The sequence below is a fragment of the Convolutriloba macropyga genome, chromosome 12 (assembly GCF_964194025.1).
Source record: "Convolutriloba macropyga chromosome 12, txConMacr16.3, whole genome shotgun sequence".
NCBI lineage: Eukaryota > Metazoa > Xenacoelomorpha > Acoela > Convolutidae > Convolutriloba > Convolutriloba macropyga.
Window position 1 is genome coordinate 32,720,200 of NC_134479.1, and position 26,474 is coordinate 32,746,673.

The 26,474-nt window shown below is 37.1% G+C and overlaps 1 protein-coding gene across 1 annotated transcript in view; it reads left to right on the forward strand.

The window, feature by feature from the left end:
* LOC142350466 (sodium/calcium exchanger 2-like) overlaps positions 1 to 8,532 on the forward strand; it is a 27,459-nt gene extending 18,927 nt beyond the window's left edge. The window contains exons 4-8 of the mRNA XM_075402316.1: positions 3,495 to 3,508; positions 3,977 to 4,096; positions 5,245 to 5,544; positions 6,440 to 6,553; positions 8,133 to 8,532. Coding sequence (XP_075258431.1) covers positions 3,495 to 3,508; positions 3,977 to 4,096; positions 5,245 to 5,544; positions 6,440 to 6,553; positions 8,133 to 8,329 — 745 coding nt within the window. The 3' untranslated portion in view covers positions 8,330 to 8,532. The remainder of the gene's footprint in view (positions 1 to 3,494; positions 3,509 to 3,976; positions 4,097 to 5,244; positions 5,545 to 6,439; positions 6,554 to 8,132) is intronic.
* The last annotated feature ends 17,942 nt before the right edge of the window (positions 8,533 to 26,474 follow it).

A 26,474-nucleotide genomic window follows, 5' to 3' on the forward strand; every position in this document is an offset into this window, starting at 1 on the left:
CGACTCGAAGAGGAGTATTGGAGAAGTCCTTTTTTAATCAATTTTATTGGAGTGATTTTCGAAGCGGGAAATGAAACGCGTGGAAAAATTTGGAGTGATTTTGGTGCTGAACAAAAGTGAAGAGCGGAGCGAAAAGAGAGGGGGTTTTTGTTCATACTGCTGTTTTTGAGAGAGCAAGAAATTGATGTGTGAAAAAATTTTCTCTAAGCGAGCGAATTTTTTTTGTTCACGTGCGGCTTTTAGAAGCAGTTTTTTGCAACTTTTGACGGTTATGAGGTTTGATTATGATATTGTATTAGTTTTAGGCTTGTTTTGATAGGAATTGAAGGTTTCAAGTTGTTAATTTGAGTTCAATGCTAATTTGGAGGTTTTTGATCAGTTTTGCTGATTTTTAGACGAAATTTAATGATTTCTTGCCTGTTTTTTTTGTTTTAATGCTTTAGGTGGGATTTGAATAGAAGCTTGTTAATTAAGGAATACTTTGAATACTTTAATTAAGGAATCAATTGACTAAAGTTTTCTTGGTAAAAATCATTTTTTTAAATGAAAAGAAATCTTAGACATGTTTCTTAACCTATTTTGACTTTCCCATTGTTTTGTGAGCTTTTCATTGCTCTAATTGCAAAGGAAATTTTTTCGGCTTTATGTTTCCTAGTCTTATTAAAAACAACTCTTCAATTTGTTTTGAAATGCCGTTTCTATTCTTCTTAAATTTTTTATTGCATTTGTGGAGGTTCAGGGTTCAGAAAAGTTGTTCTAGTTGTTTAGTCATAAATATGGGCAATTTTCTCCTTCGAGTCGTTTCCGGAATTCTTCCGGCTATGTTTTTTTTAACATTTTCATGATTTTTGAAGTCAAATTGGAGTAGTGATTTTGGTCACGCCGAAACAGGAAGTAGAGCAAAAAAGCGAGTGGTTTTGCGGCGTGAATTTTTTTCGCTCTAAAATTAAAGTAGAGTGAGAAAACTGTTTGAACAAAAATTCGGTTCCTCGCTAGTGGTTTTTTGTTCACATGCGGCAATTTCATTTTGATTTTTACTGTTTTTTCTATTTATTGGATCGGTTTTATTCTAAATTGTTTTCCCAATCCATTCATAGTCCTTTCTAGGTCTAGTTTTTTGTTTAGTCAATGAAAATTCTTTGAATTGTACGTCAGGACTTGTCCTGCTATGTTTTTTACTTCGTCTAACAGATTTTTTTCGTCTTACCCTGGCTTCTTGGAATTGATTTTTTCAATGACTTCAATAACGTCTACTGCTTTGAAGTTAAAATTTGTGTTAGTGACGTCATTTCTGCTTTTAATTTAATTGCGTGTCTTACCTCACTCAAAAACATGACTTCTGAACTCACTTATGGAACTTTAAATTTTATGAACATTTACTAATTAAAGCCAAACTTATATGCCGTAATTCCTGAGCAATAGAGACTTGAGTTTTAATATCAAATATTTATTTTGAAAACGCTCCTTTAGGACTCTTTCCTTGTAGAGCAAATGTGTCTCATAAAAATGACAGTCCGAATATAACCCAAAAAGTCTAGTGGTCTATTAAAAAGCTGGTGGTCGATCTGTCAATCTTATTTCATTAGTGGTTTCAATTCATGGTAGGCCACAAGCGTCCATCGCGGCTATTTTCCGGCAATCTGACGGCTATGTTAGAAAAAGGCGAGAATTCTAGTGGAGTTTTAACTGAAATTTACTTATTTGATAGATTCGGCATCGACGTTTAATGACACGCCAATTTACTCTTAAGGAAAACTTAATTTTTTGAAAATTTGTAACTTTTTCAGGGCTGAAACAATTTCAAAATTAAGACAGATTACATCACCAGCTACACAATGTTTTCTCACAGTTTGTCTAATTTTGTAAATTGACGAAACATAAAATTGTTTTTTTTTCGCACGCAAGGATTCAAATAGTAGATTTTATGGATGAAATTTAGTTCACTTAATTTTGATCTACTTTATACATGACATGCTTTACAGGCCCTAGATGACCATGTCAGATTACTGAGATTTTTTTTTAAAATCTATATACGTTCTAGGGCTTCACATGACAACCACAAAGCAATACAAATGATCAATACAAAAGATTTATGATCTTTTATGATTGTAAAAAATATAAAAATTATTGCACATGATATTTTGTGATTACCAGGAACTTTGAATGAAGATCACCTAGATCTGAGGAAGTCGAGAAAAAATTATTCTCTTCGTTTAAACAAAAATTTTTTTGACCTATTTTTTTTTCAAGAATGGTTCAAACAAGTTATTTTGCTAGTGAACAATATCGTAAATTGGCAATGCTCTAAGGAAACTTAAAAATGTTGTCTTTTGCACATTTTAGTTTAATAAATGCTATCAAACACAGGTTTTTCTTTAGCTGAAGCAAGTTTGTTCATGACTTGAATTTTGAACACTTTTCCGAACCGTTACCGCTGTTTTTAAACGTTGACTTCTGTTTTCGAACACTGGACTTTGACAGCAGCTTAGTTTGTAATATATGGTAAACAGGAACTGTTGTTAATATTTAAGCTTAAAAAGTTATTTTGAGAAAATTTTGACCCATATAAGTCCCGACTACCTATCTAAACTACAGACTAGTATTTCAACAATCAAGCCCCCTGCCTACCCTGTCTATCAAAACCGGGATAAAATGCTGACGCCCGGAGGGCATATAGGGTTCTTTGATATTTTCGCCATACTATACTCTAAGCATGTGATTCTTCACCAAAACTGTTTTGGAGACATAAAGGTGCGAAGGGCGTTTCATACAGTTTGACCCCCCTCACCTCTCGCTGCCATTATCCAGTCGGTTGAGAGCAATTCGCCCGATGTTAGTCGGTTATGTTAATTTTGGCTGCTTTTTAGCTTTTTGACAATTGGCATCTTCAAATTATGTGATTACTTCTTCTCATTCTAATTGAATGAAAGCAAATCAGCTGCGCATTATTTTTTACTAGGCTGGTTCAAAAAAATTATTCAAAATTAATATTGTTTATATCCTAGTTTGCGACGGTTTGGAACAAATTGCCTAACTGATTTTGAACAGTTTTTTGTCCAATTTGTTTTCTGCAGGCAAATTTGTTAGGCATATGATGCGTAATAGTTAATCCTTTTGCCAAAATTTTTTTCTCAAGTTTTTAAAGCACATATGGCTTTAAAATTGGCTTTGTGATACAATGATTATAAAAATAGTTTTCGTATTCTCAATGGCTTGACTCTTTGTCGATAGGTGCCAGTATGTTTATCATTTTCACTAACCAGCAAAAAATTTGAAAATTATATAAAATGATTGCGTTTCCGAATGTTTTTGTTGGTAATAACTTTAATCATTTGCTGGGTTCTATATTTTAGTATACATTTTTGTGTCCTATTGTGTCTTGCTAGTCATGAAAAACCGCCCTGAAATTGTAAGAAATTTTTTGAATCATCATTTTCTACTGGCATGGTTTGTATCAACAAGAGAAGTTGTGGCATGGCATGCTTTAAACGTAGGAAACCATCGTCATGTTTGCACTAAAACAAAAACATTAGCGATATTGTCCGTACAAACATTTTAGATAAGTGTAAACAATGCAATCAAATAACACGATGATATTTTACCCGCAACAACTTCAAATGTATCACTCTGGAAAATTTTTCCAAAAGGGGTGAAAACTTATAGAACTCTTTCTCTACTTCGTTGACAAATTCAGTTTTACCAATACGGTTTTTGGTTTAAATTTTTAAATGTGGAGCACATCACTGAACATTGATAGAAAATCTGTCCATTAATTCACACAAACTTAGTTTTGACGTGGTCGAAAGAAAATGAAATTATAGCGACGTTTTCCTAATATTTTTTCGTCTTAAAAGCGAACATACTTGTTGTTTTACTATATTTAAAATGGAACATACCGACAACTTTCGTACGTTTCAAGCGACAAACTGGAGTAAGCTAGGAGATATCAAGATATTGAAAGTGAGTTTGATTGTAGGTCACAGCGAGGATTCGATGGATATGCTGTTGAGTGCGAGTGATGACGGACCAAATGGCAGCTACGTGACCCAGTTCAAACAGATATTTGACATCAGAGGGGGCGGAGATGAGGACTTGGGTTTGTTATTAATACTATTGGACCCTACCCCGGCAAATGTTTTCCAGATTTTGCCCTATTACCAGACCAAACTCAACACTTTGTTCTATTATTTTAACAACAGTCCAGCTTTGCCTATATCAAACTTTAGCGAGACCTATGACCATAATTAATTGTTCTCAAGCGAGTTTTGTACCAATTATAATAGTCTTTCTGGTATTTTTATATGCAATTTTTTGTACTACCGACATCTTACCGTCCCCCCCCCCCCCTCCCCACCCCACCGCCCCCAATCAGTTAGTACGCTCTGTCTCTCAATTAAAACCCCCATAGTGTGCACCCTTTTTCCAAGGCAAGCTTAATCTAGCTTTAAGTGCCAGCTATCTAGCTACTGACGAAGCGTGATAGCCGGGAGGTAAGGTGTGTGATTCAGACGCCAATGATTGAGAGTTCAATCCCCTGCCTCCGTGAAGCTGTCTGTGTAAGGAGGAGCTCTTACCTAACCATAGCTTGAGGTTGACCATAGCTTGACCAATGTTGGCTGCAATGATGGTCCCACGTGAAAGTTTCAGACGCAAAAAAAAAGTGGCTATAGTCACCAAAAAAAGAGCAATGCTGCTCATGAAAAGAGCAGTCTGAAATGTGGGGAATAATAAGAAAAAGGGCAGCTGAGAACAGGCTACTGTAGGCCTAATTCTGTTCCGCTGCGATTACGCAGGAACTATAATTATTAATTATTATTATTATTATTATTATTAAGCCAAGTGCTCGCCAGTCGCTTTAGAGCATTTCGCCGGACGTCCCCCCCCCCCCCCCCCCGTTAAGCTGTTGGCGATTTTTACTTATTATCCAACCTGTTAATTGGGAAATGGCTGGAAGACCTCAGTATGAGTACTGTTGTTCAAATACATTTAGTTTTAACTTAAGAAATTGTCAATATCACTGTTTTATTCTACCAAAAAGATTCAGTGAGCAGCTTCGCTCCATATTTTTGTGTCCCTGAACCAACCATGTCATAATCAATATAGTATTTTGTTCGCGGTATAAAGTAATAATCAAACAATTAACTTAATTATAAACTTTTTGAAAAATAACAAATAAAAAATTAACAATTTTCTAGAATATAACTAAATGTTTATATGCAAAAGTAAGGGTTCTTTCTGTTTCAGAAGAACCGCTGTCTTGCTGGGACATTTTGGCTTTCATTATCCTTTTGCCCTTCAAAATTGCGTTCTCAATCGTGCCCCCGCCCGGGCTGTGGGGCGGCTACCCCTGCTTCGTGGCGGCCATCTGTGTAATTGGCCTAATGACCGCTATCATCGGAGACTTGGCCTCGTTTTTTGGGTGCACAGTTGGTCTGAAAGATTCGGTTACTGCGATTACAATCGTGGCACTCGGAACCAGTCTGCCCGACACTTTTGCGAGCAGAGTTGCGGCCCAGAATGACAGATTCGCTGACTCATCACTCGGTAAGTTGGGGAGGGGGGATCTAGTTTAAGGGAGAACTGATACAACGATTGTGAAAATTTTAAAATATAATTCAAACATTTTTTAGAATTTATCTCAAATCTTAAAGATTTCAATTGGCGAAAAAGTGATGGTTTATTCTGAAGTTTCACAGTGTGCATCAGGAAACATTTTGTAGAGGATAAAAAGTTAGAATGACGTTTCCGAATTTTCGCACGTACAGCTCATGAAATCCTTTACAAACACTTAGAAAGTTACAAGAAAAGAAGAGAGCTTTATTTCGCCTGCCAGATTCTTAATCGTATTGAATCTTGTTTAATTTTTCGTCAATAGGAGGTTTGTAAGTGGTTTGAAATGTGTCTTGCTAATGTGAAAGCACTATTAGACGAATTTGATCCGTTTTCAAGCGTATCATCGTGGAAGTGAAGAAAAAAGAAGAGTTTCTTTGTACAAATAATATCAATTATATGTTCTGATTCAAATTGCAAGATTGGTTTAAATTTATTGCTCATCAGAGCAGTTGAGATTCTTGTAATCATCTTTTAAGATTATCTTTGAATTGAATTCACTTGGAACACTATGCTTTAACTTTTTGCTAAACAAAACTTGAAAGACATATGCTTCAGATTCAGAAGCTTCTTCAACCAATTTTAGTCATGCCGTTTTTCTAAAAACTTCATTGTGGAAATAACATTGAAAAACAAGCTGATGTAATAATATATTAAAGTGGCGCAATAAATAACTAATGTTTAAGTTGTTCACTCTCATATAAGTTATTAAATTAAAGTTCGAGTTTCGAGGAAAACATAAAGCATTCTTCTTATAATGTATTCGAAGTGTTGTTGGTTTCGAATTGTTGAATAAATATAGCTAGAATGGGACTTTGACGCTTCACAGGTAACATCACGGGCAGCAATGCAGTCAATGTCTTTCTGGGAGTCGGAGTGGCGTGGCTGACAGCCGCCCTCTACAACAGAATCAAACACGACAAAGATTTTGAAGTCGAAGAAGGCAGGATTTTCACATCCACATAAGCAACCAAATGTGAAAATCTCAAATTTGGAGATGAAATCGCAAATCAATTGCGGCGGGAAATTTGTCGCACAAATTAATTACTAAGATAGATATTATTAGCCACACAAAAAACTGCTTAACTTTTTCTCAGGTGGGTTTCAAAACCAATATGTAAACTGAAAAATAGCAAGATCTACTTTGATACGTACACCTAAAGAATATTTAAAAAGCAACTCAAACATCAAATAGTACATTATTGATGACGAGAATGTTTCAAAAGCAACAAAGATTTAGTTAAACAGCATGATGAGATCAAATCAGTTTTTTAGTAACAAGTCCTTGACCTTTCAGCTTTCTTAACAACGTTTACACGGTTTGTGTAGTTTTCATAAAAGTTTCTGCTGACATCGACGTCAATGTCGTTCCGAATTTCCGATACTCTTTGTTCTAAATTTTCTCAAAGAACTGTTTGTTTTTGTTAGTTTTGCTTCAAACTGTCTAGATTATCAATTGGATACAGATTTTGACTATATACCGGACAATCCAGTACTTTGCTCTCCTTTGGAATTGCTGGCAATATTTGATTTTTTGTACAAGAATATTAACCTTCGAATTGCCCTCAAGCGAAGTTTGTGGCAATGATGTTAGTCCTGATGGTCTTTTTATGCGATTTTTTTGCTTGACCGATACTTTTTTTCTGACCCATTTGACTTTTCGTCCAGGAAAACGGGATAAGCAGGTAGCACCCAGCGGGCAATAAGTTCTATTAGAGCCTTTCAGCTCACTAGTCTCCAAGTTTGCGATTCAAAGAAACTATTTTGGAGACTTATAATTATGGTATGAATGGCGATTCTTAGAGGTTGACCCCACCCCCCTCCCGCACATCAGCCCCCCTTCCTCGCTTCACCCCCAACCCCAATCCTCACCCTTGCATTTCTTTCAGGCATTAAGGACTCCGAGCAGCCAAAGACCCCCCCACCCCCCACTGCTGCCCCCAAAAATCCCCCCGGCGCACCCAAACCTCAGCTATGCTCATCTCACGCCCCTTCAAATAAGCTAAAGCTAGCTTCACTAAACCGTGGCTAGCTACTGACGAAGTTAATTGCTCGGTGGTCGTTCGAGAGCAATTCGCCCGACGTTAGTCGGTTATGTTTAGACATTGAGGTCTTGAAAGAAGATGCTATTTTTTGTAATGTTTTAAGTCTTCTTGTTAAACTAGATCGTTTTGCTTGTTTTTATGTCTAATAAGCAGTTTCCGTTAATCTGATTGTTTTGCACACAGAAAATATCTGGTTTATAATTTCAAAACTCCACTCGTTTTTTCACGCCTCAGCGCAAATCAAAGCTAATGAGCACAAATAACGCTAAAGAGCTCACATTTTTCTGTGCGTATTTTTTGGTACCTTTATGTTGGTTTTATCCAGAGGAATTTACTCTCTTATGGGTTGTTTTTTGGTTTGAATTTATTCTGCAACAAATGACAAATTTATTCTCCCAAACATACAGGCTCCGTTTTCTGAATAAATAAAAATTTGATTATTTGAATACAAATGTGAAAACCCTCTTCACTTCAAAGGCGACCTGGGTTTGTCAGTAGCGGTATTTTTGATCCTGGCCTGCGTCGGATTCGCTGTTCTGATTGGTCGACGAGTGATGTACAAAGCCGAGTTAGGTGGACCCGAGGTACCAAAACTGGTATCGGTTGTCGTGCTTGTCGGATTGTGGGTAACATACATCACAGTTTCGACAATGAACTCCTATTGCCTATTTTGAGTTAAAATTATGTACATTAAATTGTCGAGCAGACAAATTTCATAAACTTTACCAATTGTGTGTAAAATTTTTATTTTTCTATTTTAGATATATGTTATACATGCTTCCCACCAAACCCATTGCCTACTAAAAAATTGCTATTTCAAGGTTAATTTTTCTGGGTTATCTTGCCAAGATCTTGCTTCTTTATATCCCTGCAAAGATAGTGCTCGTAGAAATCTTGCAAGCTCGTAGTTATATTGCAATTTGTCATGTTAAGATCTTGGCAAGATGTTTCATGTTTTATTTTGCTCCTTATCAAAATGTATCAAGTTTTGGTTTCTGGAAAACATATTCGGGTTTCCTGAAAATTTTCAAAAAATTTTTCTCTCCCCATGATGCGAGACATAACATAGAGCTGAGTAAAGTTTCCAATGCAAGCAAATTCAGGGAAACTTTGGGGAAGCAAACATTTATTATTTATTTCCAAGAACTGTTTCTTTTTCCCTCCCTTTGAAGCTGACTCTGGCGAGCTGAAAAATTGACCTTTGTAAAGCTAATAAGCTTGCAGATTAGAAATCATAACAAAATAACGTCAAATTTAGCGCAGGCTTGACCCTCTCCCTCTCAATTTTTTATGCGATCATTTGCTATTTCCGGAATTTGTTGACTCCCACTTTTGTTACAGAAAAATATCAAAAGGCATTCGTAATAACTTAATTGATTTAAGGCAATATGATAGAAACAGTTCTTAGTTAATCATGATTTCGTATCAACTTCGAAGCATATAAAAGTGTGCAGTTTCAATTCATATTCCAACCCTAGCAGATTTATGTCAATGTGCACTTAACCAATTTTAACAAAATCCACCTTTTGTAAAAATTAGTCTTCAATTAAACAAGCTCCACGATTTAATTTTTTTGAAAATTTTTTTCTCTGTAAATAGTGAGCATAAGTGCGCTCGGAAACTACGAAGAGAGCATAGTTGTCACTTTTTTGTATTCTTAACTAACCGAGTGTGTCCACCATTTAATATCACCACACGTTTATTAATAGCCGCACAGCGATAGCTGGAGCTATTATTGGCCTTCTTTTGGTCTTTTTTTTTACAATTCAAAGAACTTTTTTTCTTTTAGGTCTTTTTTAATAGCCGCCCTCATCTTCTCAGCCGGCTATTGTAGCGCTCCTAATTTTTTTACAATTCAAAGAATTTGAATTGCATTGGGGCGCTGTCTTTTTTACGACTCGAAGAGGAGTATTGGAGAAGTCCTTTTTTATAATCAATTTTATTGGAGTGATTTTTGAAGCGGGAAATGAAACGCGTGAAAAAATTTGGAGTGATTTTGGTGCTGAACAAAAGTGAAGATCGGAGCGAAACGAGAGTGGTTTTTGTTCATACCGCTGTTTTTGAGAGAGCGAGAAATTGATGTGTGAAAAAGTTTTCTCTAAGCGAGCGAAACTTTTTTGTTCCCGTGCGGTATTTTAAAGCAGTTTTTTTCATTTTTTTTTGGTTAAGAGGTTTGGTTATGATTTTGTTTTAGTTTTAGGCTGGTATCGGTAGTGGTTTGAAGGTTTCTGGACATTTGTATGAATTTTATGATAATTCGGAGGTTTTAATGTATTTTGCTGATTTTCGGACTAATTTTTGCGTTTCTTTGCTGATTATTTTGTTTTACTGGCTCAAATGGGTATTGAAGAAACCCCTTCTACTTGAGCAAATTTATGATAACAATTGGTTACAGGTTTGCGCGTAAGATTCATTTTTTTGTTGAGAAATATGACAAAAGAATGGCGAAAATTGGAAATATTTTTCTCAATTTTTTGCAGTTTTTCGTTTTTTTTTTCTGTTTTTAGCTAAGTTTCTTTGCCTATTATGACTTGTCTATTGTTTTGCGAGTATCTGGATACCCTTTTGGCTGAAGGTAATTTTTTTGGATTTATATGTTATTTGAAATATTAAAAAATTTAGTAACTTTTTCCAGTTTTTCAGTGAAAGTTGTTTTTAGGAGCTTTTATTCATAATTTAGCCTAAAGTATTTTTTTTTAAAATTCACATAATTGGTTTTTTTTAAGTACTAGTTGTTTTGATAAAGTTAATTTGGCAGAGATAGTTTTTTTGGGATCTCAATCTTTAACAAAGTTTGATCAGATTTTTTATCATATTTTAACAGATTTGATTTTATTGTTTTTACTTTTTGGTTTCGTGACTTTGTTTCAATATAATCATGAAAAAGTGAAGTCACGTTTTGTTTGATGAGTAGTTGGATGGTGTTTAAATGGATTTTCACTTCGAGTCGTTTCGGAATTCTTCCGGCTATGTTTTTTTAAGATCTGTTCACACATTTTCATGATTTTGGAAGTCAAATTGGAGTAGTGATTTTGGTCACGCCGAAACAGGAAGTAGAGCAAAAAAAGCCAGTGGTTTTTCGGCGTGAAATTTTTGCGCTCTAATTTTAATGTAGAGTGAGAAAACAGTGTTTGAACAAAAATTCGCTTTCTCGCTAGTGGTTTTTTTTCACATGCGGCAATTTCACTTTGATTTTTACAGTTTTTTTTTATTTCTGGATCGGTTTTTTTTCTAAATGGATTTCCCAATCCATTCATAGTCCGTTCTGAGTCTAGTTTTCTGTTTGGTCAGTGAAAATGCTTTGAATTGTACGTCAGGACTTGTCCTGCTATTTTTTTTACTTCGTCGAACTTTTTTTGCTTTACCCATTTTGCCGCTTTTTCGACATTTTGGGTAAAATCTTTTTCACTTCTCTAGGCTAGTTTCCCCCTTCTCTCATTCTGCTAAAAGTGAATTTAAACATCAGTTGCTCAGAAAAGCAATTCAAAATGAACAGAGTCAGTATAAAGAATTGAAGTCAGAAATAGAAACGGGATAAACCCATAAAGCCCCATTTTAGATGCCCGCTATTTGAACTTCGTTCGTAAAAGTCTTATTTACCATCTCTGGTGCTTATTGGTATTGATAGCAGCCTCTGTAGCCTCTTTCTAAGAAACAGAAGTATGTTCAACTACGAAATGCCATCAAAATAAATCGGATTTGAAAAATGTTTTGTTCAAAAATCTTTTTTTTTTCAAAATCTTCTATTCTTTTAATTCCAAACATGCTTAATGGAATCAACGGCGGTTTATTTCCGGCAATCTGCCGGGAATGTTTTAGGATCTGTGTACAAACTTTCTTGATTTTGGAAGTCAAATTGGAGTAGTGATTTTCTTCACGCCGAATCAGGAAGTGGAGCGAAAAAGCGATTGGTTTTGCAGCGCGAAATTTTTCGCTCTAACTTCAAATTAGAGTGAGAAAACGGTGTTTGAACCAAAATTTGCTTTCTTGCCAATGGTTTTTTTTTCACATACTGAAATTTCATTTTGATTTTTACTGTTTTTTTCAAATTTTTGAATTGAATTTTTTTCTAACTGGTTTTCCCGATACATTCATATTTCATTTTAGGCCTAGTTTTTTGTTAGAATCAAATTTACATTTCTTGCTAGTGGTTTTTTGTTCTCGCTAGTGGGATTTTGACAATGATTTTCTGTTTTATTTTGTTTTTCTGTCTGGTTTTCTAAATGATGGTTTTGCCAATTCGCTTATAGTCAATTCTAGGTCTAGTTTTTGTTTAGTCAATGGAAATTCGTTTAACTTCGTTTAAATGTACGTCAGGACTGTTCGTTGTCCTGACTGAATGTACGTTGTCCTGCTATGTTTTTTGTCGTCAAGGTCTTTGTTACTACCATATGACGTCACAACCACTTCAAATCTGCTTTTTGTTCAGTCGTTCGTGCAATTTCAACTGAAGTAGGTCCGTGACGTCGTTTTTCTCTCCTAGTGGAGCGAGATTTATAGTTCATTCCGATGATTCAATTTTTGACAACAAAAGAAAATTACAAAATGCAAAATGTTTGTCAAAAATCCTTGGATTGCGGATTGGTAGAAGGGCTTACTATTGGAAACGAGTTCGGGCAATGTTACAGTGTTGGTCCAGAGGAGGCTACTGTGAGGAAGAAGGGGAAAATTAGGAGCTTCAGATGGCACAACCAGAAGATTGAGCGGGAGCAGTTTGTGGCGTTGCAGTAGCTCCTGTGGCAGGCACATGCAAATTCACAAGTCCACTGCCATTTCCCTTCGAACTTCTTGATTTTTTTCGACAGATAAGCTGGGCATTTCCACTCTTTGTTCCGAGCCAAAAGTTGGAATAACTCGCAATCAAGAGCAATTCTAAAATTACACTTGACTGGACTTGCAATTCACGAGTGCTACATTTTTCCGGCTTAAATTCTGAATCATTAAGCAAGAAAACCGGCTTCAACACTATTGATTCAACTCAATGAGTTGAAAAACAGAATAGAATATACACAAACTTGAGGACGGCGAGGACAGAACTCAATACTCTTCAAAAAAAAGGGAGACTGAGAAGATTGTAAACTTCTACCGACGGGAAATTAGTGAATTTTCCAATGCAGCTGTGATATCTCTGACTGTAGAGATACAGTTCGTGTCACTAATCCACTTAGAGTTAGGTGAATGGATTCGAGGCGCGAATCCAACTTTTATTGAATTAGTTGATTACCACTTTTTAGAATTAGTAGCAATCGTGTTGCGAGTGCAGACTAAATTATTGAGAGTGGATTTCCTTCTCAAATCCAATAGGAGCTTGACTAGTGCAAAACAGACTAGATTGAATGCAACTGAATTCAGAAACAAGATTCAAAAGTATGAATAATAATCAAAAGTGGGAGATGTGAACAATCTGAAATATTGACTTTTTAGTCGGCGGTAAATTACTTGTATTATGAAATGATGACTATTGATCTGACAAGGACAAGAATAAATTATTTAGTACAACTTAACGAATATGAACTAAAATAAGGTACAACCGTACCACATATCCTGGGCTGAGCAAAATTTTAAACTGCAGAGTGAAAAATTTATGATAATATTAACATATGTACTGGTTAGTATAAATAATAAAGATTGTGAGCAACAACAGACAAGTGGTTAAGAAATATTGGAAAAGGGGCTCGAATGTTGAAATAAATTAAAACAATGTAAACGGTTGACATTTACCGTAAAATGTATACACGCAATATAAATTAAAGCACATTCGGGATGCGAATCCAGCAAAAGTATAACATCGGAGATATGGCTACATTAGCAACATCAAATTTAACAAAGAATACCCAACACGAACACAAATTTAAGGTAAACACTAAACATTTAATGAGTGGAAAAGTAATACCATTCCACATTTAACTGAACAATTACAGGATTGAAAATTTTTAACAATTGAACAGATAATGATGAAAGTTTAAGTAGTTTTGATTTAAATTTGGTTTTCGGCGTCAAAGACGCTCATACTTTTTTCCCGTGCATAATCGTCATAATCATAATCCACGGGTGACAATGTTCCCACTGGAGGGGCGCAGGAGGGCTCACCACTCGCAATTCGTAATCCGTATGAGGAACGGGAGGCTGTGCTGCTTCTTCTTGAATGATAGTTTCTATCACAGGATTTGCGGATCTTTGTTTTTTAGAGACAGGAGCAGCCGAATCGTCACTCAAAGAACACACCGAACTTTCGAATCCATAGTAGTCAGGCGCGCGGTGATTACGTTTAGCGTGTGAAGTCGATGGAGATGCAACCGATGATGTTGCAGAGGAAGCAGCAACTGATGAAGCGTTAGAGGTGTTCAGTGTGGTAGATGTAGTACGGGAACGTTTGCCTCCTGCTTGTGGTTTTCGGGGTTTTCTAGACGCCATAGCTTTAGAAATGTTGCTGTTTGCAGACGAGACTCCCGATGCTGCATCAGACTGGTTGGGGCGATGACGGATTTTATTTTCTCCGCGGCATTTTTTCTTCAAGTCTTTGGTGTGTTGTGCGATCTTTTCCTCGGTCGTTTTTTCGTACGGCAAAGGTCGACGTTTAGCGTACTCCCATAAATCGGTATTGCGTTCGGCACGAGTGCCGAACTTAGCAATATCTCTATTGCGGACACTGACCTCCGGTACTCCTGGCTCTTTAATGACTGTAGTTGTGTTGGATGTACGGACCACTGTACTGCCCGGGGCCAGGGTTTCCCAGAGTCCGCGAAGATCTCGTTTCGAACGCTTCGTTACTTTCCGGGCCAACTTGAGGTCTAGTGATTGCTCTGTCCGTGGGATTGGATTATTCAATTTTGGATGCAGAATGAAACGGGAGACAGACTTGTTGTGATCGCCATTGTAGCGACGACCCGCGTCTACCTGAGGTCTCTGCATGGCCTCGTCAATCAAGATATCACTGCGATCTCCCGTCACCCATCCATTTTCGTCCAAGTAATCTTCAGCTGGGACAGTATCAGCGTCTAAATAGTGGTGAAGAATGTTCTCATATGATAAGTTAGATGATTTAGGTGTTGTACTTATATTACTCAGTGGTGTATTTGGCTTTCTTCCAAAATGTGCTTGGAAAGGTGTTACGTTTGTTGTCTTTTGTTTACAAATACGTAATTTGTAGACAATTGACTTAATTGCTTCTTTAATTGTGAATGTATTATTTCTAGTGTCTAATTTCATACAGCCTAAGCGTCTTTTAATAGTTTGTACCAAACGCCCCACTAATCCTATAGCTCTATGATCGTTTGCTGGGGCAGTGATAATGTTAATAATATGTTGTTTACAAAAGTTTTTAACTTTATAACCTATTAGGCAACGTGCTTGATCTAATCTGATGTTTCGAGGGACACCGTGAATTTGAATGTAGTCATCTAGAAATTTAATAACATTGGGTCCATTAGCTTTATCAAATACTTCTACAGAAGGATATTTAGAAAAACGATCAATACACACAAGAAAATGTATATCTTGATCTTTTTCATTGGTGATTGGACCTTCAAAGTCAATTTGTATTTCTTCATTCGGTTCTGTACATGGCAATAAAGGTTTCCATTTAGACGCCGGAATAACAGGTTTCAGATTCTTACCAATATCAGTACAAGGCTTGCACTGGGCCGCTTTGTTCAAAATTTCTCGGTGCATATACGGCCAGAACGCGTATTGCCCGAGCGTTATCATGCCCCAACTTGCCGGATGTGTTAAGTGGAGGCTTTCCAAGACCGCGTCCTGAATTGAATAAGGAATCGCTACGCGTTCGTCCACACAAAGACATCCCGAGCGGACATGCAAATCCCTCCAGTATGAGAAGAGGTAAGGATTCACTTCCTTACACCTTTGGGGGTCGTTTTGAAGAACACAGTCGCGTATTTCCTTTAGAACTGCGTCTTTACTGGTTAGAACTGCCAAGAATCCCTTTGTGAAGAGTTGCGTCAAGTTGTTCCAAGTTTGGGGATATTTGACCGTCATTCGATGAGCGGGTGGTATTGGAATTGGGAGTAGATTGGAATGTGACCCGGCTGTGTGTAGGGGGAGTTTGCGGATTAGATGCAGAGCTGCTCATTTTGTGATTACTAATTGAAAGGATATGTGATGTATATGAGGGGCAATTGAATTGTGACTGGATTTGAACTGGCTTTGTATTACTGGTAGAGAGAGATTGGAATTGTGCTGCGTTTGCAGAGTTTTCAAGAAGCAACTGAGTTGTATTTCGATTAATGGCAGAAAGCAATTTAGAATTGTTTGTTAAGCGAGGATGCGAGGCACGTGTGGAATTTGTGTGAGGAACGCTGTTAAAGTGCTGTGATTGACAGGTTTGTGGTGTGGTATTTACATAAATTGCTGCAATCGCGTCACGAATGCGGGTAATTGTTGCTACCGCAAATTCTTCGTCATATTTGTTTGTAACTTTTGCTTTTTGATTTGGTTGGCGAGAAATATAATCTACCAGCCCCATTTTTGCACCGGGTATTTGTTCAATATTAAAATCAAAAGGTAAAAGATGATCGATCCAGCGTGTTGATCTACTATTATAGGATTTATTTGATCTATGTTCTTTCTTAATGGATAGTAATGCTCGGTGATCTGTGATAATTGTGAATGATTTGCCAAATAAATAATATTTAAAATATTCTACAGACCACACCACACCTAATAATTCGAGTTCATTAATACTATAACGTTCCTCATTAGAGTTGAGGAAACGAGACGCAAATGCAACATTGCCATCCCGAAGGCGAACGTTGTTCTAGTGGTGCTCCTAAACCCGCTCTTGAAGCGTCGCATTTGATCCGCGTTTCCAAGTGAGGATTATAGTGTGTATTTTCTGTGGTGTTTGCAACTTTATCTTTAATAGCTTGAAAATGTGTATCATGTTCGATGTTCCAAATGAATTTTAATAAAGGACGAAGGGGATGACACAATTGAGACAAATTAGGGATAAACTTTCCGAGGTAATGAACAGAACCTAAGAAGGATCTAAGTTGTTTTAAATTTTTAGGTGCGCTGGTAGTGAAGCGATTGCCGCTGTTTTTGACTCAAGTGGAGCTATTCCTGATTGACTAAACTTATGTCCCAACCATTCAATTTCGGTCTTTGCAAAATGACATTTGGGTAAGTTGATGCGTAAGTTATCCTCATCTAATTTCTTTAAACATTTATAGACGAGTTTTAAGTGATCATCTTTAGAACCACGACTAACTACTATAATGTCATCCAAAAAACAGTAGGTATTTTGAAGTCCGACTAAAGTGTAATCCATCACTTTTTGGAAAGCTGCTGGCATATCAGTTAAACCGTAAAAACCTGTAATAAAACGGTATGTTCCAGTTTTCTCACCGCTAATGATATTAAAGTTACAGTGTTGGGCCGTTTCCGGATCTAAATTAAGTTGACTGTATGCGTACTTCAAATCCAGCGTTGAATAAGATGCTGTTTCATGTGATGCGGATGTATTCAAATTCTGTTGGATTGTGTCAATTAAATTATCAATCTTTGGCATTTGATATTTGTTTTTATGAATAGATTTATTTAAGAATCTAAAGCTAATTTAACTGTTTTATCTCTTTTAACTGTAATGACTATAGGTGAAATAAAATTTTTATCAGAACAACTGTTTAATTTTATGATGTAATTTTCGTCAAGTAGTTTTTTAAGTTCTATTTTAACGAGTGGTTGTAAGTTAATTGGAACTCGTCGCCCTTTTTGATGTGTAGTGGTAAATTCATTATGAAAAGTTGACTTTACTGAATGTTTTAAAGATTTACCGACACGGGTGATGAGATCTGGAAAATCAAAAGAGATCTGCCTCTTGATTGGATATTGATTTTGATCAATATTTGCAACTTGTTTCAATTGAATAACAGAAAAGCCTAGCTTTTGAAAGAGATCTCGTCCCATGATGGGTCGGTGACCGTCTTCCAATACAGTGACGTCAACGCCCTTGGCTGTCCAGTCATTACACTTTATTGATGTATTGATTACACCTACAATCTTGATTATATAATTGGAAAAGGTTTTCAGATCATGTATTTCGGGTGACTGTACCCAATAGCTTTCTTTGCATTCGGACACCATTGTGTCCGCCAGACTTTTGTTTACAATAGTGCATACGCTGCCCGAATCCACCAATGCTTTTGTGTATGTATTTCCAACACAAATGTTCGAATTTACAGGTTCTACTTCACGAGTGTCGTTTTTGATGGAAATTGCAGCTACACAGTTATCATTATAGTCATCGTAATCAGAGTCATAGTTGGCATCATAAATGCTTTTCTGCTGTAGGAGCTTGCTGATATTGTCAACTTGTTTCGCCGCCGTTGTTGAAGTACCTACTGTAGCCGCCTCAGAAACCGAGTCATCTACATAGTTTACTCTAGGTTTTGGTTTACTAGATTGTTTTGATTTGCGACAAACTTTTGCAAAGTGATTAGCAATTCCACAATCTTTACAAGATTTTCCACGAGCAGGGCAATTTTGTCTATGAGAAGTAGTCCAGACATAACCACATTTTTGGGGAAATCGTAGGTTTGACAAATTGATTTGTCGGTGCTCGGGTTCTATTCCACGATCCTTGAACACTATTTGTTGATTGACTTTAAATTTCATTTGTAGTGTTGGGAAGGGAAGTTCCAGAAATTTTCAATTGGTTTTGTATTCCCATTTCAATGTTCATTGCCACCTCGAGAGCTTTTTTAGCCGTCCGTGTCTCTTTGAGTAGCCCCCTTTGGATTTCACCATCTTGCATATTAGCAATGAAGACATCTCGAATGATCGACTCCTCGTGACTTCCCAAGTCACTGTTTAGAGACAACTCCCGAAGACACCCGTAGAACTTTTCCACAAGTTCTCTTTTCATTTGTTTCCGAGTGAGGAATGTGTATCGATCAAATGTGATATTTCTTTGTTTCATGAATACACCATCAAGACAATCCCAAAGAATCTTTGTTGTCACTCTATCTATCTGGATATTCGGCTCTTGGGAACCGAATATTCGTCTCCCTTCTAATCCCAAGCTGAGGTATATTAGAGAGACTGCTTTGCTATCACAGTACTTCCAAGGTTTTTCTCCACACAGTATGCCAACAAGTTCTATTTTTTGACATCTATTGAGCCACAAATTTTTGAGCTGCTCGTTTCTAGTACGTCGGTCTCGTTCACTGTGAGCCGTGCTATTTTCGACATCAGCCTCGTAGATGGGTTCTGGGGGTAGAGTGACTTTATCCGGAGGGTCGTCGAGGAGAGTGTCAATTGATATTCCTTCTTTAGCCATGATAGCCAATTTTAGCATGATCTGCCATCTATCCCATCGCAATGGAGGTTCAAGTGTTGGTTTATCCCAAAATGGCTCGGTTCCCAAGAGTGCACGTTCTTTAGTTGCTGACTAGGCCATGTGATATCTCTGACTGTAGAGATACAATTCGTGTCACTAATCCACTTAGAGTTACGTGAATGGACTCGAGGCCCGAATCCAACTTTTATTGAATTAGTTGATTACCACTTTTTAGAATTAGTAGCAATCGTGTTGCGAGTGCAGACTAAATTATTGAGAGTGGATTTCCTTCTCAAATCCAATAGGAGCTTGACTAGTGCAAAACAGACTAAATTGAATGCAACTGAATTCAGAAACAAGATTCAAAAGAATGAATAATAATCAAAAGTGGGAGATGTGAACAATCTGAAATATTGACTTTTTAGTCAGCCGTAATTACTTGTAATATGAAATGATGACTTTTAGTCTGACAAGGACAAGAATAAATTATTTAATACATTTTAACGAATATGAACTAAAATAAGGTACAACTGTACCACAGCAGCTCTAGAGGCAGATGTAGCAGACTTGACCACAAAGAAGACCGTCATAGAGGGACTGGTGGACTCTTATCGGAAGACATTTCTACGGCTATACTAAACCTCAACGCCTAATTCAGCGTACCAGAGAGCTGTGAAGCTTGAAGCAGCAACCACGTTGAGGCTCAGAAGTTCCTCTGCCGTGGTGTAGGCGTGCGATAGGTTGACGTCGAGGTTGAAACGTGGCAAACAGAATTGCTCTAGGTGCTATTCAATCTTCGCCTGTTCAGTCGCTCAAGATGCAGGAAGAAATGTGAGAGGTGATAATGCATTGTTTTCAGCAATGAAACACAACGACTTGAAAAGAATGAGGGGCGAAAAAACACACTGAGTGCTATGCGTTCCGCGCAAAATCCATATTTTCAAAACTGCCCAACGAAAAGAAAAGAAACGACCAGCCGGGTCAGGAATATAAACCATCCGGGATTTCTTCGGTCATTAATGTGTCCTCCGTTGAATCCTGAAAGGCCACGTTCATCGAAATGCCTATCAGAGGGAGATAGTAGCGGCCCATTGACAGTAGTGAAAGCCAATTTCGGTGGAGCTGAGCAAAGAGATCGTGAAGACAACGGCAGTGGGATAAATTCATGTCTAAGGAGATAGAAGAACATAACCCAATGCCCCTGCAGAGATAAAAAGGGACAAGGTACCCTGCGGAAGAAAGCAGGTGAAAAGGCTTTGCCAATATGCTTTCGAAGCAATTTTGTGTGCGATTCAGTAATTCTTTTGGAAGCGAGGCTGCCAGTGAGCATGATTCTTAGCGCAGCCTTCTTTAGGCCGGATTAGTGGTCAATCCTTTGTCAAATGGGTCTTATATCCAACAGTTAAAATGATTCGACTGCTGTGATATTCAACTGTGTATTCAAAACCGAGGTGATTGCTAGCAATGATGTGATCGATCACGGTCCAAAAAAGAGATGAGCGGCCTTGAAGGAGGATTCCTGGGAGACGGATGCCTAATTACAATAGAGTTAGCGCGCAAGGGATGCCTATCTGTAGCAATCTCAGAGAACGGGGTAAATATGCAACAAAAAATTTTTTGGTCTCGGAAGTGAATTGACCAAAGAAATCAATGATGGAAAGTCCTGCAATTTTTTGTGCAATGATTGTGGTCATGGTATAATTGTCATGTAAAGCGTAAAAACAAGTGATAACATTGAAAAACGGACACGAGTCACCGCACGAACACTGCCAGGCCCCAGAAACGGGAGTAGCTTGAAAATACTCACTGTTTATTCGAACAATTAAACGTATTCCAGGATCTCATCCTCATTAGGACAGCGTACGAAGACCCTGTGTACGTCTCTGATCAAAGTCGCTGAATGCCAATGTTGGAATTTTCGGCCAATTTGCTGGAATAGGGGGAAAATTAGTGGAAACTGACAACGCACTTGAACTCCGATTCAAACTTTTCGGAAAACAATCAGGGGTAGTTATTCACTGAGACAGGGAACCGATGCTCCTTAGTAGATTAACCCGTGGTTTCAACAGAGGAAAAAAGTTCTATACAACGATCTATGGCTCGTGGTTTTGAACCAAAACCTAAAGATACCAAACAATGGAGCTTGGAATTAGCGAGAGGGACCTGAATATTCTTGGATTGAACATGAAGTTTGTTCACAATTTCATCAAAAGTATTTTGGTTGTTTCTGACGTTAGATTTTGGATCATACCTGATTAAAAACGATGCTTTTCCTCTGCTGTCGATTGATCAGATCTTAGACTGATTTGGAGAAGCTCAGTTCTATTGTTCCTTGGACAGAGCGGCCGAATATTGGCAAGTATTGCTCACCAAATTTGCAAGACCCAACACAGCATTATCAACAACTAATGGGGGCTTTTATGGGTACCATTGCCTACCATTCAGATTGTGCAACGCTCCAGCATCTTTCCAAAGGTTGATGAATCAAGTGTTCAAAGAACAGCTGTATAATTCTGTGACCATATTTAATCATGAGGTCCTTATTTACAGCAAGGGCCTCGACGAGCACATCCAACGCTTCAAAATTGTCATAGAAAGACTCAAATTAGCTTCATTGAAACCAAAGCTCTCAAAAAGTGGACAGATTCATAGAGCGCTGTTTTAATTTAGAGATAACATTGGGCCCGATGGAACAAAGCCGTATAATACAAGGCCTGAAATAAGACCAGAAAATGCACGCCCTATCAAACTGATCTGAAGCAATCAACACAACAGAATTCAGATCATTTTTTTGTAGCTATTACAGACGATTTGTTACAGACGACTTTACGGGTGTAGCAATGCCCCTGAAGTTTTTTAAAGCACCAACGATTCAATTGGAACAAGAATTGTCAGCGGTTCGGTGAAGACCACAAAAAAACACATCGGAGCACCAATTTTGAGCAATCAAACTTACGACCAATTTTTGTCTTGAACACTGACGCTAGCAGCAAAACCGCTGCGGTTGTAGAATTATTGAACAAAAATGTGGCAAATCTCCGCGAGATGCAAATTTAAGAGAATGAATTTCAGTAGATAGTGAAATTGGCGAACAAATATTGATTCCCAAAGCCATAATATAAACAGCAGGCATATGAGAGAAAAAGACAATTTAACTTAGAGTGCAAACGAACAAGACATGGCTTCCTAAAAATTAAACTTCAAAGAAATAAATACATTGCATATGAATTTTTCTGCACTAATTACCTGCCAGTTTTGTTCCTCACACGCATGATCAAATTGAATCACCAGCTTCTCCAATTCAACAGCCAGTGATAAAAACTGCGCCAAACAACTTCTCACAGGCATTCCAAATTCCTGCTTCATCGGCACCCAGGGAAGCGTTGCAACAGTTTTTTCATGAATCTGTTAATTGAGCCACAAAAGTCCCCAATTATTTTGGATTTGATCAAGATGAGTCATCTGGGGAGTCCACTAGTTCATGCCAACTCAATTGCCTACACTCCAAGCGGAAAACGCTTGCTAGTGATATCGAATTTTTTCAGTCATCAACTGTTCAATAAAATTTAGATAGAGCTGCTTAAGTCAGACCAATTCCTAACCAGTTTCATTCACCCGTCATTGGTACTGTCTCATTCAGAGACCCAAGAGAATGCTCTCCGGATCACAGCCCTGACCTCATCTTTGATTTAGATGAAGAAAAATTCAACAACGATTTAAAAGGAACCAACAATGATAAAAAGGAACAAACTTCATTTTTTTTTATTTTTTTAAAAACCATTATCACAGATAAACAGTACGTGTTTTTAATTGCTGTATATCTGTTGAATAATTATCAATATGTTATTTACATTGTTTTTAAATTTTGAACACCAAGCGAAACAGCAATCTGAAATTGTGAAGACATCAAAAAACTGATCGGAGATTCAATGTTGAGCCATCAAAATTACGACCAAACTTTTGTTATGAACACCGACGCCAGTGACAAGAGCATTACGTCTGTTCTATCGAATGTTGACCGTATTAAGGAGAATAAACTTGCTTGCGTTTGTCGTGTGCTCATGCGGCCTGAAGTAAAGTAAAGTACAACCAAGATGAAAGCGCTGGCTGCTTTCCCTGAAGTTAAGTGGTTTAGTTCCTGTTTATTGAGCTTCCTTTTCATGCTTCGGACAGAAAAGGCAAGATTAACACGGCTCGTTTGAAAATATGCTGACGGAATGACATACATAATGTTTGAGCTATAACAAGAGTTTGACTTTCAAATAGTTCATTGACCTGATGAGAGACTTGGCAGTGCAGACATTCCTTCTCGGAAAACAACAACCAAACCTGAAGGGCAGGAGGGAGAGGAAGAGGCAGTAGCTGGATCTTGCTCAGAACCCGCGAACTCGGAGGCGGCATTAGCCAATTTGTGATATCCGGTGATCATTTTTTGTCAATTATTGAGCGCTCAGAAGAATGCCTGGCCTGAATGGAGCGCAAAGCTGGCAAGCGATGAAATCAGGGCTGAACAGAGAGAAAACTCGGCTATCATCAGGGTTCTGCAAACAGCTGTGGTACCACTGAATTACAGTTAGTAGAACTGTAGTACCTATAGATTGAAGTAAACCCAATTACAAGTGTCGCTCTTGCAACAATAGCAACGACGGATGAGGCATAGGTTTTCGTTAAAAAAAAGGATTCAGAGCCACTGATACCCTGAATACAAACCAAAGGAACAGCTTGTGCGGCAAAGTCATGATGAAAGTTCTGCAGCCTCACGAACATAGAGATTCTGGACATCTCTGTATCACTGACAAGGAAACAGGCCAATAGAGCGTCACAATGGAGTTTTGGCAGATGCGATCAACAAGCTTGGTCAGCTAAACTAATAAACTCAAAATCTGTCTTCCATACTTAGATTTTGTCTGCAACAGAAAATTTTATAAATGCAACGGAGAAACTTCTTTCGTGCTAGTGCTTGGATATGAGGCAGTACTCCCCATTTACTCGCTTTTTTTCCAAACCCGTGGATGCAGAGCTAGCCATGCATGAGTAGAGTCGACTCTTATGAGGGAAATTTTGGGAGGCCTAATGAGCACTCGAGACCCTGGGTGCAGAACAACGAAGACAAAAAACATGTGTCTGAGAAAACCATACGGAAAACGATATCAAAAAGACGACAAGGTGTTTGTCTCCCCGCAGATGGTTATTCTCATAACTCTAAAATGTTCTATCGTCCCTTGTTTGTTTATATACAGTTGTACCAAAAAAATCAACGAAGTAAACTACATAATCAGCTCCCTGTAGAACGTGTTGAAAAATCAAATTTTGTAGTGTGATCAACTGAAAAATTTCAAAGTGCGAGCGTAAAGCGACAATAAACCTCTACGACTAAGTAAATGAGTTTTTTCACATACGGTTTCCTTTGATTTTAGGAAAGCCATTTTTCAATGTTAGGAGCTATGTTGTTTAATTCGTTCTGATTTGCGAAGATTGCTTTAAAATGAGTATTGGAATTGTTCAAAGACTAATTCAATCAATTAAAAGGGAACTGGGTTGTACCTCGAAACCGACAAAGCAATTGCTGACAAAAAAGCAAAGTCAGAAAAAGCTCTTTATACAGATGGCAATTAACGGAGCCGTTAAACAATTTCTGTACAAAACATTAAAACAGTGCTTTGTGTCACCAAACTATGAAAAACTTCATTTAGACGGAGATAACATTACCACTGTAAAAAAAAGCCTTCTAGTGCCTACGAGAAAAATATTAGGGCTAACACGAAATGCAAAATGAATCTTCAGTGCATCACGAGATGCACAATGATGCGAGTGAGACAGCTCAGACAACAAAAAAATGTTTTCGATTTTGTCCAGACAAAGTTTGTGACGTCAATACAAAATCCGAAAAAAAAACAAATAGAATTATAGAATTTAACTTCAGATGAACCACACAAATTTTGCAGAAACAATGTCAACAAAATTTTCCGGTTTTGAGCAAAATGCATTTTAACATGTAGAGAATTATTTTTCTGTACAAAACATATTAAAAAACTAGAAATTTAGAGCTTGACTTCTCTGGTTTTCACCCTTTTCACAGTTAAGTTTTTAAGTTTATCACCCATATAGCAGTTTCCACAACTGCAAATTACTCTCCAACTGCAGTTTTTTCTTCCGAGCAGTGTTTTTTGAAAAAATCCAAATATTTTTTTTGCAGAGTATTTTTGTTCAAATCGTTCCCGTATTCTTAGAAGAATCTTGAAACATAATTGAACAGTAATTTCGTTCGTCGAAAAAATAATTCTGTTATCAGGACCCCAAACCATTCCCTGTGAGGCTCGTATCAAGTCAGCCCATTTATTGGGAAATGCATCCAGCAACTGTTCTGTTTTCCTGAAATTGAATGCATATAAAGGATATTTAGTGCGCATACTAAAATCTGTTTCTCAATTTTAGAATCCCATCAAAAGCAACATGACGGACATCGAGAATATCCAGAGACAAGCAACAAATTGGATTATTGGAAAAAGATATAGTCACACAAGAAGACTATTGAGATTAGATCTACGCCAATTATTCTTCTAAAATGAATTGTGTCAACGACAACTACGACATCGAACTGTCTCAACAGACTAATTCTGAAATACCAATAGAGGAGAATTTTATCTTTCAAAAACTGGACTACAGAGAACAGAAAACAACTATTTAACTTTTTCTGACGTAGAAAACAATTTGTAAAGAAAAAAACCTAAAAAAATTACATCTATTACAGATATTACATGTAAAAAAGTAATTAGGTATTAAATTATCCTCATAGTTTTTATTAGTATTGTTTTTATTATCATTATTATTATTTATTATCACTATTATTATTATTATAATTATTATTATTTTTATTATCATTATTATTATTGTTATTATTATTATTATTATTTTATATTAATATTATCATTAACTTCTTTGTGCTTATCTGCAACCCGCCAAAATCATCAAACTATTCAGTGGATGTCTCTAACTTTTTGGCTTGTAGTCAGTCCTACTATACTAAATTCGACTTGTTACTGGTTCAATTTGGTTACGGTTGCGATTATGATCTTTATCTTATAGGAGATTTCAATTTTCCCAGTTTTGATTGGGCAAACTAGTTGTCGATTCCTTGAAATGATCATTGAAAAAAAATCTGAATAAGTTTGTCGCTGAACCTTAACATAAAAGTAACAACTTCCTTCATTTTGTTTTATCTAACGTTGCTAATCTATCAGTTAAGGTAGCAAAACAACTTTTCTCAGACCATTTTCCCATTTATTTCTACCTCAGCTTTCCGGAAGTGCCAATATCTTTTTAGAACGGTTATTCAAAGTCTTCTATCAATGCTCTTTCATTTAATATTAACCTGCAACCTCTTTTTACGGTCCTGTTGCATGATAATTCTGTTAATTCTATTTTTGCTGGTAATTGGCACATCTTGATTTCTGACGCTTTCACTAAAGCAATTGAGTTGAAACGCTCTGTCCGTTTTAAATCTCCATTGTTTTGTCACATAC